Raw genomic sequence first — 17,798 nt, forward strand, 5'->3', positions numbered from 1 at the left:
AGGGAACACCACGAAATAAATGCTGTATAAAGTAAAACTTTTTTCTTAAACATATAACCCTTAACTAAACTATATTCAGAATATAAAAGCTAAAAGTAAAAGAACATTGCGCAGTTAGGCTAGTAAGAAGTGGAAAAAGAGCTCTAGAAATGGCCAATATTATGTATCCTGGGGTACCCACTAAACTAAAACAAGTAAACATGACACAGACAAAACATAAAGTTTTAAGCGTGGAGCTATTACTCCATCTGTCAAGTGTGCAGGGCTGAATTTAACTCTGCAAATAAACACATTGATATAAGAAAAAACCAAAACAACAAATAATGTATATCATAACCATCTCATATTTGAAAAAAGGCATAAAGCTAATGTCTCTTTGGAGCGTCTCTATCTCTGCAGTGATAAAGAGGACCCGTGGAAAACATTAGAAATATCTGTGCCAAAATGGATCTGGGATGGCTATGTATAAATCCGGAAAAACCCATTTTAAATTAGCAACATCCTAATTTCAGCTAAAACAATAGAAAGGAATTGTATTTTCCAATTTATTTTCAATTCACAACCGTGCCAGCTGTAATTATTGAGCTATATATCTCTGTATCAAGGAGCAAAAGGTCAAGAATGAAAATATCACTAGCAAGAAGTTAAAATGTCGAGCGAGCACTACGATAACCAATACCATGATATTGGGCAATGAATAAGGGAGAGCTAGCAGCTGGTATCCAGGGTTTCCCCTCTTTGCACCAAAGTCCGTCCAGAAGGGCGGCTTTGGGCACCTGCCAAATACCAGGCATCAAATTCAGAGGAGGGGGTGGTAACAAAGGACTGAAGCTGTGAAAAAAGAGAGGAAGAGAATCCTGTTCACCCGTGAGACCCAAAAGCCTATTTAAAAGAAGGGCTTGAACATCGTGAAAAGTATGAAGGGTAATGGGGTGACCTAGGATCAGAGAAGTAACCATCTCTACCACAATAGCACAAGCAGCCAGGGCTTTCTTGAACAGGAGTGACTATAAAAAAAGGCAACAGAGCGTAATTTACCGCCATGTTCTCCCTTCATGGTGTTACAATAGTCCCAAACAAAGAGATAAAACATGTGGGCATAAGCAGGGAAACCCAAACTTGAGCTAGAAACCAAAGCACATCTTAAATGTCCAACATTTCATAAGTCCATCTGATAAGAGCAGTCATTTCAGAAACCAGGGTCTGTCTCAAAATCTGGTCATAGAAGGAACAAGCAGAGATCCATTGGCGGCAGTGACCAATCATAGCAAGAAAAGTAAGCATGTCTTTCTTGGTAGCTGGGCGGGGCAGACACAGAATAGCAGCAGTGCAGAAAGTGCAGATTTTCCTCTGACCATGAGACAGGACAAAACCCAGGTATTTCACTTCAGATGTACACCAGTGCAGTTTATTTCATGACACCTTGTGACCACACACAGACAATCATTATAAAAGGTACAAACTATCAGCCTGACAGGTCTCTAGAATTATGGAACACAAAAGTTGTACAAAATAAGAATAGGACCATGAGGGGCAGTGCATGACTTGTAGAATAGCCCGAAGGACATTCCACATTAGGTATACTGTTGCTTAAAGGTGAAGGCAGCCTCACCAAAGGGATTAAAAATAAAACATTCTTTAGGACAATGACAGAAAAAAATCATTGGCTGCCGGTGGAATGGTGGAAGAAACATAAGTGCAATGAGAATTACCAAAACTCTAACAGCCCTAATAATGCCATCAGCTTTGACAACGAGAGCGATGGGCGTATTATAAGAAGAGATGGTGGTTTTGATAATGCCGGAGAAAAGTCAAGAGACAAGCAGTGGAATCTCACCTTACTGCTTTATAAAACCAAGAATGAGTAACTTCAAAGAAGCACTATAGGGGGTCAGTGGAAGCCCAAACAGAGAAGTCTGGGGGAAGGGACAAAAACATTCATGCACAGACCCTGATAATGAAAGCAAAGAACAGATTAGCTTTGCTCTGCACAAGAAAGAAAACCTTTAAAACGGAATTTTTTCTTTTTCTTGTTTCTTTTTTTTTTTTTTTTTTTTTATGATCCAGCACAGAACACAAAGAAAGCAGCCGGTAGAAGAAACGCACAAAATTAGTCAGGATCAAAAGGAAGACAAGAAATAGTGCTTGTGTACAAACTACAAGGGAAAGATCTTAGACTGATTCAAACAGCGCTTTCAATTCATTCCACATAACAGCATGTCCTACCTCAGTGGTAAACATTGGTGACACAGAAAGATGGGAACTGAAGGAAAAATGTCATACACACACACACAGCCGTACAAGTCTCATTTGTCTAGGAGTAAGTGCCTTTATGACTCATTACAAAAGCAATATAACAATGCAAAAATATTTGCTTATCTTACCTTATAAGCGAGGTACAGTAATAAGAGACAATAAAATCTTATACTCTATAAAAAACCTTACAAATGACAGAGTGGGCAGGGGGGTTCTATAAATAATTTCATTCTTTCCGAAAGAATGGCAGCTGCGTATATATTCATGAGGGGCGCTTACCGAAAGTACCCCGAGATTTTTCCCAAAAAAACTCCATAATAGAACCCAAAGCTTGAACTTAAAATAAAGGGTTGGGTACAGGTCACCACTACCCAGTGAGTATTAAAGAACAGAAAAAATTCAGAAATACTCACAAAATACTGGTGATATCATCTGCCCATCGCGGACGTGCCCCCAACTGAAAAGGATTCAGGTCCCAATTCCTGCCCCATACTTTCTCTGTCTCTGTCATATGTAAGTCAGGTACCTGGGGACACATCTTAAAGACCAGAAACCATCTTTCAAATATGTCCGTCTTTTATTATGAGTTTCACATATTTATACGAATCAGGTTTGCCAGCATGTGATGGCATGTGACGTAAGGTCACATGAAACTTTAAACACATCAGCATTTTTCCTATCTAGAGATTGAAGTCCAAAAGGTAAGAAAAAGCCTTGACCAGCAGAGCTTCTTAACTAAAGCTGTCTGTAAATACGGCTTAACAAAACAATTGAATTCACTTCACATTATCTCTGTTTAAACATTACCTGTCTTCAAAGAAGGGAAAGATAAACAGGGCCTACCTTTGCATCTTTAAACAACATATGCCTAAGGACACTTACTAAAGTTCTGATACGTGTCCCTTCACCTCCTACCCCCCCACCACATGATCTGGCCAGGAGGGAGCGCAAGCCATCCTGGCCCACGATCCATTCTTTCCCCCACCCCCACTAAAATGTGGGCAGGAGGTGTCCCATGCCCTCCTGCCATCGACACATCCCCCCAATGACCGCCCCCCCGAAACCCCAATCGCCCCCCACTGACCCGCAACCCCGACGCTGACCCCACGACACCCCACCCCCACCCCCCTTCCCTCAAAACATTGACCTCAAAACATTGAACGGATGGATGGGTGCCAAGCCCGCCCGTCACGCAGGCCAGCTGGCTCCGGAATGGGGCCGGATTGGGCCAGCAGCTCAAACCCTGCCCACAGGTGGGTCCTGAGGCACCTGGGCCAATCAGAATAGGTCCAGGAGTCTTAGGCTCATTCTGTGGGTTGGGCCTTAAGCACATGGGCCAGGTTAGGTCCATGTGCTTAAGCCTCACCCACCGGAGGAGCCTAAGGCTCCGGGGCCCATTCTGGTTGGCCCAGGCACCTCAGGCCCCCACCTGTGGGTGGGGTTTGAGCCACCTGGGTGAAATCCGGCCCCATTCCGGAGACGGCTGGCCAGCCGGATGGGTAGGCTTGGCACCCATCCATCCGGCCAATGTTTTGAGGTACAGGGAAGGGGGTGGGGTTGGGGTGTCATGGGGTCTGCAGGGGAGTCACGGGTCAGCAGGGGGCCGATCGGGAGTTTGGTGAGCGATCTTTGGGAGGGTTGTATCAAGTGCAGGAGGGCCTGGGATCCCTCCTGCCCATATTTTAGTAGGTGGTGGGGATTAGAGGGAATCGTAAGCCAGGAGGGCTTGGTCTTCCTGCAGGCCAGATCATGTGGTGTGGGGTAGGGGGGATATCGCCGGGCCAGGAGGGCTTGGGCTCCCTCCTGGCCCCAATGGATTCAGCCTGGGGGGTTTGGGGATCGCGGAGCAGGAGGGCTTGGGCTTCCTCCTGTCCTGATGTTGTCGGGGAGTGAAAGGTAGATTGCGGCAGGAGAGATGGCTCATCTCTCCTGCCAGCGATGGTGATCGCCCACTCCCCTCCGAACCATGGCACTTCGGGGTGAGGATTGCTGGCAGGGGAGATGCCCTGCCACGATGCTCACCCCAAAGTGCCGTGGTTCAGAGTGGGGTGGTCGATTACTATCGCTGGAAGAAGAGATGAGCCATCTCTCCTGCAGCGAACATTGCAGTAGGGGGTAGGCAGGTTGCTGGGGCCGCTGAGCTGATCGCAGCAGCCACGATCAGCTCAGCAGCCCCTTTTCAGCACTTATACCTGTTTTGAGTTGGTCTAAGTCAAAACGTATAAGTGCCGATTAGGCAACCTGCCTAAAGTTTTGGTTATACCTGCTGCACACCTAGGTCTAGGTCGGCCCACCTCCTGCCCACTGCACGTCCTTTCCTCTCCTCTAAAAACAACTCTTTTCTCTCTGTGCGTTTAGAGGCAGGGGAAAGATTTGTCTAAAACCAGCTTTGATTATGGGTACTTGGACGATCAGGCTTTTTGATCGTCCAAGTAGCCATTTAGGCTACTTTATAGACATTTTTTTCTTTTGATTATGAGCCCCATACTGTATATATCTCTAGAAGATCAGACTTTTAGTCACCCAATGGACTGTTCACTGGATTGGTAGCATCTATAGAGGAGAAGTCAGCTTGTCTGGCCTTAAAACTGAAAAAATTCTACACATTTGACATTCTTATCTCAAAGATATTCAGAGTATACTGTATAGTTAGAGTATATAGTCAGATGAAGAATTGCTAGAACAACAGACAATGATTCCATATTTGTGAAACCCTTCTCTGCAACTGGACAGCACAATGATGAAAATGAAGATGAAGATGCAAGAGATGAATTAGACCATCACTGTTTCAAATATGGATCATAATGATAATGATGATGATGACAGAGATTCTTTTGATCAACATCGGCGCAAGCACAGTTAAAAAATACCGGTAACATTGCAGACTGGCATGATTAGAATGAACCTTTTACTCAGACTGAGAGATTCTCCATTCTCTTAACTTACCAATATGGCTTCAAACCCAATTTCAGCACCGAATCCCTACTGGCCTCATTAATTTCAAAGGTGCAACAACTACATTCTCATAATAAGTTTGCTGTCCTATTATAATGTAAATCATATTTATTAAATTTCAAATGCAAACAAAATAGTAAAAAAAACCTCATTTCAAGTTCAAGAAGAAAACCAAAAATTACAAAGTTAATATATAATAAATGTTATCACTAAAAGCAAATATACCCAATTCTCCCCTTTTTCCCCATTTTAGAACTGTAATTACATATTAAATAATATGCGACTGCGAGTGTGTGGTGTTAATGTATCTAAATAAGGTTGCCAAATAGTAAAAAATTGTCTTCCCTCTCTAGTGTCCCATTCTGATAATTGCATACTTTACATTGTTAAAATGTGTAACATTCTAGAATGCCAATGATTATATGTTGGTCTTAAAGGATATAGAAGATAACTAAAGTGATGAGGCCTCCATAATTTTAACTCTACTGAAGTCCAGGTAAAATAAGATGTTGGAAGAAACCAATCATGTATGTGACGCATATGACAAGCCTAGACAAATTGCCTCAACTGTAATAAACCCAATCCTCCCTTTATTATTGGCAAAGTCACCTGATTTAATGAAATATTTGGTCTTTTTCCCATCCAAAGAAACCCATGAATCAATTTATTTAATTGACATTCTACTACTTTAGAATACAACAATGGTATCATTTGATATACATATAACCATTGAGGAAGAATTATCATATTACAAAGAGAAATACGTCCCATTAAAAAGATAGGAAAATGTCTCCATATTAATAAGGTTGATTTGGTCTTATTCAATAACGGTTGAATATTAAGATCATTTTAACAGATAATATCTTGTGGAATAATGATCCCTAAATAAGTAACTACTTTACTTGCCCAAGTTAATGGGAAATTTCCTTTCCAATGTTCCTTCAAGAACTGATTGAAAGAAAGGGCTACAGATGTCTGATAATTTAGACGAAACCCAGAATGAAATCCAAATTCAGATATTGCATCAATAAGATGTGGTAAAGAATTCTCAGGATCAGTCAAAATAATTATGAAATCATCTGCAAAAGCTAATACTTTCAAATCTTGATCTATTACCCGAATCCCAGTAATGTGAATATCTTGTTTCAAGATACGTAAAAGAGGTTCTAGATATATTATAAATAATAAAGGAGAAAGAGGACATCCCTGTCGAGTCCCACGAGAAATAGTAAAAGGAGATGAACAAGTGCCATTAATCAAAATAGAGGCCCTTGGCTTGGCATAAAAAACTCAAAGACTATCTAAGAATCATTCAGAAATTCCTATTTCTGAATGACTGACTTCAAGCTCAAACTCAATACAGAAAAAGATAAAATTTCTCGTTGCCTCGCCACACCCACTTGACACCAAAACACCACTATGCATCAATAAACTTAATTGCCCTATTCAGCCCACCATGAAGATACTGGATGTTACTCTTGACCAATGCTTAACCATGAAATACCAAGTGGACTCCTAATCAAAAAGGGCTTTTTCACCCTCTGGAAGCTTAAATCCATTAAATCATATTTTGATAACTCAGCATTCAGAATCCTGGTACAATCCCTCGTGCTGAGTCAACTTAACTACTGTAACATCGCCTATTTAGCAATCTCCCAAAAGAATATGCAATGCTTACAATTAATGCAAAATGCTGTGGTCAGACTTATCTTCGGGCTAAAGAAATTTGATCACGTGACACCATTCTACAGGCAGCTACACTGGCTGCCGATGGAAGCACGCGTAAAGTTTAAGATCATTTAAACTTCCTTTGCTTTAAAGTTCAATATGGTCTAGCCCCTAAATACATAACTGACCTCTTCTCCTTCTCAGCCAACAGACACAAGAGAAGCTCTCATTCGAACTTCATTTCCCACCCAGTTAGAGGATGCAGACTAAAAAAACACCATGAACACCTTCTCTCACGTCAGTCAGCTTTATGGGGTAAAGACCTAGAACAACTGCTCTCGCCCACCACTTACGAGGAATTCAGGAAGCACCTAAAAACATACCTGTTCCTGAAGTATCTAGATAGCTGACCCGTTCTTCTCCTTCCCCTCCATAATGGTTCTCTCGCCCTTTCACCCACTTGTTTCCACATCACTTAAGTTCTTCAATTTGTACTCTCTTTTGTTCTTTTGTAAACCGCATAGAACTTCACGGTACTGCGGTATATAAACTGTTATTATTATTATTATTATTTTAGAAAATGCAGAAAAGAGAAAGGACCACTCCACTAGGTCAAAAGCTTTTTCTGTATCCAGACTAGCCAACAGACCAGTAATTGCTTTTGTCTGACCAGTTACTAATGCCATTAAAACTTTTCTAACATGCAAAACTGATTGACGACCTCTTATAAAACCAACTTGTTCTTCCCCTATCAGCATAGGCAGATGAATTGCCAGTCTATCTGCCAATACTCTTGCCAATATCTTAAGATCTACATTGAGTAATGAAATCAGATGATATGATTCTACCAACAGAGGATTTTTATACGGTTTTGGGATCAATGTTATCAGAGCATCAGTAGCTCCTAAAGGAAAAGAATTGTTTTCTACACATTGATTATAATAACACATCAATGTACTTGGAATCTGATTAATAAGTAATTTATAATATTCCCCTGTAAATCCATCTGGTCCAGGTGCCTTACAAGTAGATAAAGATTTAATAACTTTTTGGATTTCTACTCCTCTAATAGGCACATTTAAAGAAGTTAACATTTGTGGTGTTAACTTAGGCAAAGAAGCATCCTCTAAATAAGCCTGCACAAGAGACGGTTGGGAAGAAGAATCAGCCGTACAAAGACTTGCAAAATAATCACAAAACGTTTTGGAAATTTTATTAGTTACATTAGTAATAATCCCATCTGAAAGGCAAAGTGATTGAACCATCCTTGATCCACTCCAAGTTTTAGTGAGTTTCGATAAAAAAACAACCAGACGTTTTCCAAAATGAAAAAATTTAAATTTCCTATATATAGCACTACGTTGATACCTTTCATGCAAAGAGAGTATTGATTGCCATTTGTGCTGCAAGCATATTTTCTTTATGAGAAACTGTAGGACGTCGCAAATAAGTACGTTTTTCACATTGAAACTGACGTTCAAAAGAGATCATTTTAGCAGCAATATGGTGATTTAGTGAAGCGACATAAGTAATGATATCACCTCTAAGAACTGCTTTAGAAGCTTCCCAAAAAAGAACTGGTTCTGCTATATGTTCATCATTGAAATGAACATAATCGTCCCAATGTTCTACAATATATTGCTGAAAATGTGAATCCTCATATAGATAGGAAGGAAACCTCCATCCACTTCCTCTAGAACCCCCTACCTCAAAATCCAGAAACACCAGCGAATGATCAGAAAGCATTTGTGGTCCAATAGTAGAAAAAAGAACACAAGAAAACAATAATTGTGAAACAAGAATATAATCAATACGGGACCAAGAAAAATGAGAGTGTGATAAATGCGTATAATCTCTTTCCATAGGATGCAACAATCTCCAGGGATCAACTAAGTTTAAAGCAGAACATAAATAAGGTACTCCCTTGTGAGGAACAGAAGACTGATGACTTGAAGATCTGTCCAAAGAAGGATCAAGAACTTGATTTAAATCTCCCACCAATATTGGAGGAACTGAATTAGATTTCAAAACTATCAATCAAATTTTGAAAAAAAACATGTTCATATATATTAGGAGCATACACCACCAATAAATTAAAAGTGAATGCACTTAATGTCACTTGCAAGTAAACATAACGACCATAATCATCTTTTGCAAGTAATTTGGTTTGTGATTGAAGATGTTTGCTAATAAGCACTGCTACACCACCTTTTTTGCAATCAGTGGAAGAACAAAAAACCTCCCCTACCTATCCAGTTTTAAGTTTCATATGCTCAATTTCAGATAATTTGGTTTCTTGTAGACATGCAATATCCACTTTCTGGCGACAAAGACATGCAAGTAATTTGGTACGTTTAACAGGTGAATTTACCCCTGATACATTCCAAGTGGCCACTCTAAGTGACGATAATGATTTAGCCCCAGTCATCACACAAATAAAATAGATCTGCAAGGAAAATTATACAAATAAGAAATCCAGGTGCCCAGCCTTCACCACAGATGCAAAAGATACCCACAGTCACATAAATAGCACCAAAATAATTTAAGAAATCTTCCATATTATAATATTGCAACATTTGAATAATTATAAATGTTATTAACATGTGCTCAGTTCTAAAAAAAAAACCCCATCCCATCCCAATTTTAACCTCCCCTTCTTTTCTTGTACCCCAAACCTCCTAAAACCCAATAATGTAGATGACATTTCTGATTTCCATCAGTCCAAATGTACTAATACATAGGTTTTAGAATATATATATATATATATATATATATATATATATATATATATAATCAATAAACTTTTTATAAAACTAATTTGATTTTCTTTATATAGGCATGTGTAATCAATTTTTTTTAATCTTTATAAATCATTTATTATAATAATTTATGCTATAATGAGCACATATAAAAATCAATATTGTACTAATAAGAAGATTAAATAATAAATCATATGATATATGTATAGAAATATATAAGCTATATGCATTTTATTTTATTATATGTTAAATTTTGCTTTAATAGGATTCTTCCACTATTTATTTTTATTTTATTTTCCAATCAGGGTGATACAAACAGACAAAGCAACAGACACTACAACAAAGCATTCCCACATATTCAATATGAGCATCTGTATTTTTATAAAAATTTAATTTAAAAATGTTTAAGGTGTACAAGCATCAAGGTGTATAAATATCAGATGTTTCCCGTTTCTATTTCTCATATTTTTAAAATTATTTTATATTCTTTCTTGAACTGAGATGTTACTTAGAATGTCAGATGGACTAAATGTAGATTTACTTGTCTATCTCAAAGCAGATCAAGAAGGCAAAAAGCACAAAATGTATCTCATTTCTTTTCCATTTCTTCAATATTTGTTTTTGAACTTTAAAGTTTTCACCCCTTCTTGCCTTCATTATTTCTTCACCTTCCACTTTTTCCCATTTTTGCCACTCTTTCTCATATCTTTAAAGATTTATTTCCTCTTCTAATATCAAGACTGATAAAAAGTCTCCTATGTCATGATACAGAGAGGCTGAGCATTCACATATAATCTTCTCAGTGCAGATTAAGAAGATAGAAAGCACAAATTGCATCTCATTTATTTCCTCTTCTAATATTCATACTGATAGCAATTATCCTGTGGAAGAACTAGGTCGATTGTCAATAAGTCTCCTGCGTCATGCTACAGATAGACAGAACATTCACATGGAATCTTCTCAGTGTAGATCAGGAAGGCAGAAAGCATAAATTGCATCTCATTTCTTTTCCATTCTTCATATCATTTTGAATTTTCCTCTCTGCTTACCATCTTTGCCATTCTTTATCATGACTTAAAAATTTTTTCCCTCTTCTTTCCTGAATTACTTTCTAAGTCTTATCAATAATAGTTTCCTCTGTCTTCATGTAGTTTTTATTATTGTTTACTTTTTAATATTTAAATGTTAGAAATCAGGAAACATAAGATATTCACGCCCCCCATATCAACAGTAACACCCCTACATAGACAAAAGAAAAAACTATAAAGTATATTAAACTTTGAAATGCTCCATCACAGCCTCCATCACCCAATATGCACAAACCACCTTAATGAAAAAACAAAACAAGACATTATATGAACAGAACCTATTACAAAATAACTTATCAACATCATATAATGACAGTATGAATTTTCAAGATCCGATAGGCATCGAATTGTTGAAGTACCTGTGACAACAGTCGTATATAATTATTTGCCTCCAAAACAGATGTGAATGATTTCCAGCCAGTATTTGTAAAAATGCATAATGTTGCAGGATATGCCAGAATGAATCGCATTTTTCTTTTCACTAAATCAGCACAAATAGGGGAAAACTGCCGATGTTTCTCTGATTATGAAGCAGAGTAATCTTGAAACAGTCTAATTTGAGCTCCATCAAAAGTTAGTGTCTCTTTACATTGGCGATATTGCTGAAATAATGTCACTTTATGTACATAATTATGCACTTTAGCTATGATTATTCGTGGCCTTTGATGGTTATCTTGTTTAATACCCACCCGGTTTACCCGTTCTAAACGGAGAGGGCCAGTATCTGATGGAAGCGGCAGATTTTTTTAAACCAATCCTCCAACTGATATGGAAATGAGTTTCTGACACTGACTCAGGAATCCGGATGTTATCTCTTTGTGAATAATTTTCAATTTGTTCTAGCTTGAGTTTCTGTAATTTGATCTGTTCCTTCAAAGTAGCTAATGTACCATTCACCTCCGTAGCTGTGTCCTCAATTTCAGTAACTCCTACCTCAAGCTCTCCTGCTCTCCTAGATAAGTCAGACATCAAAGCGTCAACCCCAGCTAACTGACTTGAAAAGTGAGAAACCTAAGCTCCAAAGCTTTGACTACTGCAGCTGTTATCTCCCGGACAAACTCTGAGTCAGCCATCTCAGCAGGCAGTTGTAATGGTTGAAGTTTGTCCCATTCCTTTTCCTTTTCCTGCAGGACTCATTTAGAGCTCATAATATTTGTAATTGAAGATTATCTATTCAGATAAGTGTTAATAGCCTTTTCTACAAATTTAAGTGAATAAAAACAAAGATTTAAAGACAGATGAGACCCGAAGTGCAGGAGCTCAGCTAAAAAGCATCCAGCTGAGCTCACTATGTCAATGGAACTCTCTTTTTTGTCCTATTATAATTCAATCTATTTGCAGCTTTTGATGTTGTCCACCTTGATATTCTAATTTATCAACTTTCCAAGATAGGCATTGACTCCACAGTTTTAGTGGTTCTCGAAATTCTTACGATCCCGCTCCTACACTGTTAACACAAATGGCATCACGTCCTCTTCTTGGAAACTGATTTGCAGAGTCCTGCAGGGACCACCTCTATCCCCTATTATCTTCAACATCTATATGTCTTCCCTGAAACTCTTCCATCTATCCTCCCTTGAAACACTCTACACATATGCTGATGACATCCTTGTCCTTCTCAAGACAGACTTGAACCTCACCAACCTCTCTGAGAACATAACAGCATGCATAATGAAACTCCAATCCTGGTCCCTCACAGTTCAAATGAAACTGAGCAAGTCCAAAATGAAACTACTCTGGCTCAGCTCAAAATTAGAACAGCTACCTACCCTCATCTCACTGCCTTCTGGCACCATACTGCAGCTTGAATTCTCAGGCAAAGTTCTAGGCATCATTATTAACTCTTCTCTTTCCTTCAGTGACCATCTTAAGTCCTTGGTAAAGTCATGTTTTTTAGCCTCCACATGCTGAGGAAAATGAGATCCTGCTTCCACCAACAACATTTTGCTGTCCTTGTACAATCTATCATCCTTTCCAGACTAGACTACTGTAACTCCATTTATTTAAGTCTAACCAAAAAAAGTCTTCAAAGACTTCAGCGGATTCAGAACACTGCAGCCAAGCTAATCTTTGTAAAAAGCAAATTTGATCATGTTTCCCCACTTCTGTCCAAAATTCACTAGCTTCCAGTAATTTCCAGGGTCCATTTTAAAAGCGCCTGCCTAGCTTTTAAGATCCTATGTGGCATCCTCCCTCCCCTAATTCCACTATCTTGGAATTCCTTGAGTCCTGATTCCACCAGATCCAACCATAAACTTAAACTATCCTTCCCCTCGCTAAAAGGTATCTTCTATGCAGGGAAATTAAGGAAATCTCTCTTCTTCAGAATCACTGAGCTTTGGAATAACCTTACTGCCCCACTACAGAATCTAGGCTCCTTCCAACTATTCTGAAAGCATCTAAAAAATTGGCTATTCACAAAAATGTAATGCTCTCTTACCCCCTATACTCAACCTCCAACCCCATTATGCTGTTCCTTCCTTACATTATGCTCTTATAAACAGTGCCAAGCTCTGTAATTATGGAGAGGATGCAATATATAAACTTAAGGTATAGTTTAGTTTAAACCAGTGGTAGGCAATTCCAGTCCTCGAGAGCCAGAGCCAGGTCAGGTTTTCAGGTTATCCGCAATAAATATGCATGAGATAGATTTGCATCTCAAGGAGGCAGTGCATGCAAATCCATCTCATACATATTCATTGTGGATATCCTGAAAACCTGAACTGGTTCCAGCTCTCAAGGACTGGAATTGCCTACCCCTGGTTTAGACTGTGCAATCCACTTCCTGCCTTTTCAGTTAATGAACATCAATTAGCCATCATGGTTTAATAATGATTCACAAGCACACTTGTACAAGTAAATTCCTTTACAAAAATTTATCCCTTCTTTTACTAAGGTGTGCTAACCAATAAGCATGCACTAATCGAATTAGCACGTGCTAAACTCTAACATGTCCATAGACTAACATGCACGTGTTAGCATTTAGCGTGTGCTAATTGGTTAGCGCACCTTAGTAAAAGAAGGGGTCTGTTTTTACTGTATTTTTATTTAAGCATTAAAAAATACATTTATTTTTACTTTTAAGTATGAGGATGAATCAGAAATTAAAGGCAATTGTTAATGTGATGCATGGTTCAGGGTTTTCCATCTTGTTTTTGTATCATTTAAATCTGACCTCGGTGAATGTGTTCTCCCACTTGATCACCTCCTCATAGATCATAAATTCCTTCCCTGGTGGAGCATAAGGGTTATAATTTCCAATAATTTCATTACTCCTTGTACCATCAGGTAGGTAGATTGTGTTTATAATATTATATCCAATGGCAAGATCACCATTCTCATCCAAAAAGATTTCCTCATCTAGAACATTCTTAAAGTGGAGGTTCTTCTGGTAACGATGAAGCTAATAAGAGAAACAATTTTATTAGTGAAGCTAACTTCAGAGTTACATCTCTACCTTCAAAAACACATATGATCTGCTCTGGTTTTAGTAATATGCTTTCATTTTCAATCATCATTAGTAGGGTGGAACTTATTTGTGAAGTTTGTAAAGATGACCTTTTTACCCCATAATTTTCATTGCATATATGAAAAACATTTCAGGTAAACATCAGTTAAATTGGTGAATATGTATCAGCAGCTCAACAACACTGAAGTCCTGAGAGCATCAAAAAATCGCAAATGACAGCGATTTCCATTGTAGGTCCATCTTTATGGAACACATTGCCAGAGGATTTGAGATTACGCAGAGAGAAAATGTCATTTAAAAAACAGTTGAAGACTCATTTGTTCATTAAAGCTTTTTATTAGTTTTGAAGAAGAATATAATTTTATAGTTTGTATTGTGCAAACTTTTTATTAGCATTATGCAAGCTTTCATTGTATGTGTTTCTGATTTTGAACAAGATAGGATGTGGTGTAGTCTTATAACATGTCTGAATATGTTTTGACTGAGTTCGTTTTCATTGTAAAGAAAAAAGTAGGAGAAAATGATTAAACCATAAAAAATGGAAGCATACAGAAATAAATATTATTTTACTTCTTACTGTAAGTTTTATTTCATTTTTAATTTTCGATAAATAAAATTTTATTTTATGGTTTATTATTGTTTTAATATTTTGAATTACAAGTGTAAGGGAGAACCAAAATTAGTTGGTGCTTAGGTCATCTAAGGGTCTTAATCCGGCCATGTGCATGGCCTTGCATTTCTTAGAATTAAATTTTAGCTACCAAATTCTTCATGCTTCTCCAGGTCTTTCTTCTTGTTATTCACACCATCCGGCATGTCTACTCTATTGCAGATTATAGCTTCATCCATAAAGATGCAAATCTTACCCCTTCAATAATATCATTTATCATTAATGAGGCTCTTGTAATAAAGTAAACCAAATAAACTGGAAACTTAGGCTACTGATATAAATAACACAAGGCTTAAAATATAGAAATTATAAAAGATTTATTATTTATATGGCATTTCTCATTGTTGGATCTTAATCTGCTTTAAATGTAAATGCATAATAATATACCATTACTCCTTTCTGAAAATAACATTCATCTAACATAGGATATTACCTTCCATGGGAAAAATTCTAAATATCTCTCACTTTCTCCACCCCACTTGGTGTTATCTGATGTAGAAGTGACCATGTCGTGCAGTGCATGTGCCAGGGCATACACAGCATTGTATACATTATAACTGTCCCCAGAGTTTATGATATCACAATGTATGAGGTAGACAGATGTTTCATTATTACTGCAGGTTCTTTGGATGCTCTCGGGGCACCGGTCATTACACAGGTCCTTCCACCACATCTCTAAGAAAGAATCATTTGGAAACACAACAGGATTCACCTCACGGACAAATTTGTGAAAACTTGGAATATTCTTTTTTGCCACAGAGAAAGCAAAGGCATTTTTCCTATCATTATGGTATGAGGGAAAGTAAAACAATGGTTCAGCTGCAAAGATCCAGATCTTTCCAGATACATCCCAAATAATTGTATGTTTTAGAAATTCTGTGTAGTGTCTATTACAATACAAAATAATCACTTTAGTTGAAGATGTATGGATAGTATGGAAAATTTCACTCATATTTTGATGCACAATATAATGTTTGAATGTTTGTATGAATTCAATACAACCTCCATTCTTCTCAATCCCTTCTTTCAGGATCTGCACAGCCCTCAGACTATTTTCATCAATGCATGTAATGATACCGGCCCAGGTCCAGCTAAAATGCTTCAATAATTTGATTATCCCAGCACAGAGATGCAGCTCACTTGGAACAGTATGATAGAAATAAGGAAATTTAACTCTGCCACTCATGTCAAGATTTCCTGATGTGTAACTGATCTGCTGAAAATAACAGGTTGAATTCATCACCACCTTAGTTAGGAAAGGATCACATTTCTTTCGCAAATCAAATATTAAGGGGCTCATAATAAAAAAAAAGTCTAAAAAATGGCCTCAATGGGTACTTGGACGATCCAAAAGCTGGATCGTCCAAGTACCCATAATCAAAGCTGGTTTTAGACATATCTAAAACCATCTTAGGCCTTTCTCCTTCCTCTAGACGCATAGACAAAGAAAAACTGTGGATACAGATGTTCTGGAGATAATTTACTAAACACTGACATATAAAACCATGAAAATTCAATTTAAAAAGTACAATGCTAAAAAATATTGTGATAAAAATCCAACCAGACCCTACATGGTCGGTGTTTCGGCGAACACGCCTTCTTCAGGGGTCCAATGGTTTGCAAACTCACATATAAAGAATTGGACTGAACACAGTCTATTGTCTTTAAACATGAGAACAAAGAACACAGCAGACAAACTTAATTAGTAAAAAAATGCTAAGGGTTGGGCCCATGTGCTTAAGGCCCTGCCCACAGGAGGGGCCTAAGCCTACTGGGCCTATTCCAGTTGGCTCAGGTGTCTCAGGCCCTACCTGTGGGTGGGATTTGAGCCACCTGTGCCAATCAGGCCCTAGGGCCAGCCATTCAACGATGGCTGGCCTGTCGGACTGTCAGGCTTGGCACCATTCCGTCTGACCAATGATTTTGAAAGTACAGGAGGGAGGGTGGGGGTGGTAGGGAAGTGGAGTCAGGGGGGGGCTCGGGGGTCAGCAGGGGGGGCGATTGGGGGTTCAGGTGTGGGCCTTAGCATCGAGGGCAGGAGGGCTTGGGCTCCCTCCTGCCTGATCATGTCAAGGGGTTTGGAGTTCACCTGGGCAGGAGGGCTTGGGCTCCCTCCTACCCGATAGTGTTGGGGGGTTGGGGGTGCCAGGGCAGGAGGGCTTGGGCTCCCTCCTGCCCTGATAGTGTCAGAGGGTTTGGGGGTGCCGGGGCAGGAGGGCTTGGGATCCCTCCTGCCCGGATCGTTGTAGGGGGGATCTGTAACCAGTGTTGTTTTAGACAGACACCGGTTACAGAATCAAGCTTTTAGGCAAAGGACTGGCTCCTCCTACGCCTAAAAGCTCTTGTTTTGGGCGTTTGGGAGTTAGGCTTTTTTTTAGGTTGATTATATGCTATTAGTTTAGACTTAGTGGTGGTCTGGACATTTAAACAGCTGAACGTAGAACCAGACCATTATCAAAAAAACCTCCTTTTGGACTTTTTTTTTTGATAATGGTCATTCTACCTGCTTCTACTTTCAAATGTTTAAGGCCTTAGGCCAAAAAGGGACTTAGACTTTTTTTTTTTATTATGCCTCTCCACGTGCATAATTTTACTGTAAAAAGCAAAACAGAAAAAGCAGAACTGTACTGAGATTTCAAGGAGAGAGACCAGATTAAGAGGAAACTTCCCTATCCCATGTGAAAAATTGAATCATAGAAACATGATGGCAGATAAAGACCAAATGGCCATCCAGTCTGCACATTCACAGCAAACATTATCTCTTCCTCTTTCTCTCTGAGAACCCACATGCCTATCCCAGGCTTTCTTGAATTCAGACACAGTCTTTGTCTCTACCACCTCTTCCAGGAGACTGTTCTACACATCTACCACAATTTCTGTAAAAAGTATTTCCTTAGATTACTCCTTAGCCTATCACCTCTTAACTTTATCTT

General features: G+C 38.7%; 1 protein-coding gene across 1 annotated transcript in view; it reads right to left on the reverse strand.

The window, feature by feature from the left end:
- LOC117346290 (vomeronasal type-2 receptor 26-like) overlaps positions 1-16,105 on the reverse strand; it is a 42,460-nt gene extending 26,355 nt beyond the window's left edge. The window contains exons 1-2 of the mRNA XM_033915689.1: positions 15,299-16,105; positions 13,902-14,129 (exon numbers count right to left, since the gene is read on the reverse strand). Of these exons, the coding sequence (XP_033771580.1) occupies positions 13,902-14,129; positions 15,299-16,105 (1,035 nt within the window). The remainder of the gene's footprint in view (positions 1-13,901; positions 14,130-15,298) is intronic.
- Between the last annotated feature and the right edge of the window lie 1,693 nt (positions 16,106-17,798).

Source organism: Geotrypetes seraphini, chromosome 12 (assembly GCF_902459505.1).
Source record: "Geotrypetes seraphini chromosome 12, aGeoSer1.1, whole genome shotgun sequence".
Lineage (NCBI taxonomy): Eukaryota > Metazoa > Chordata > Amphibia > Gymnophiona > Dermophiidae > Geotrypetes > Geotrypetes seraphini.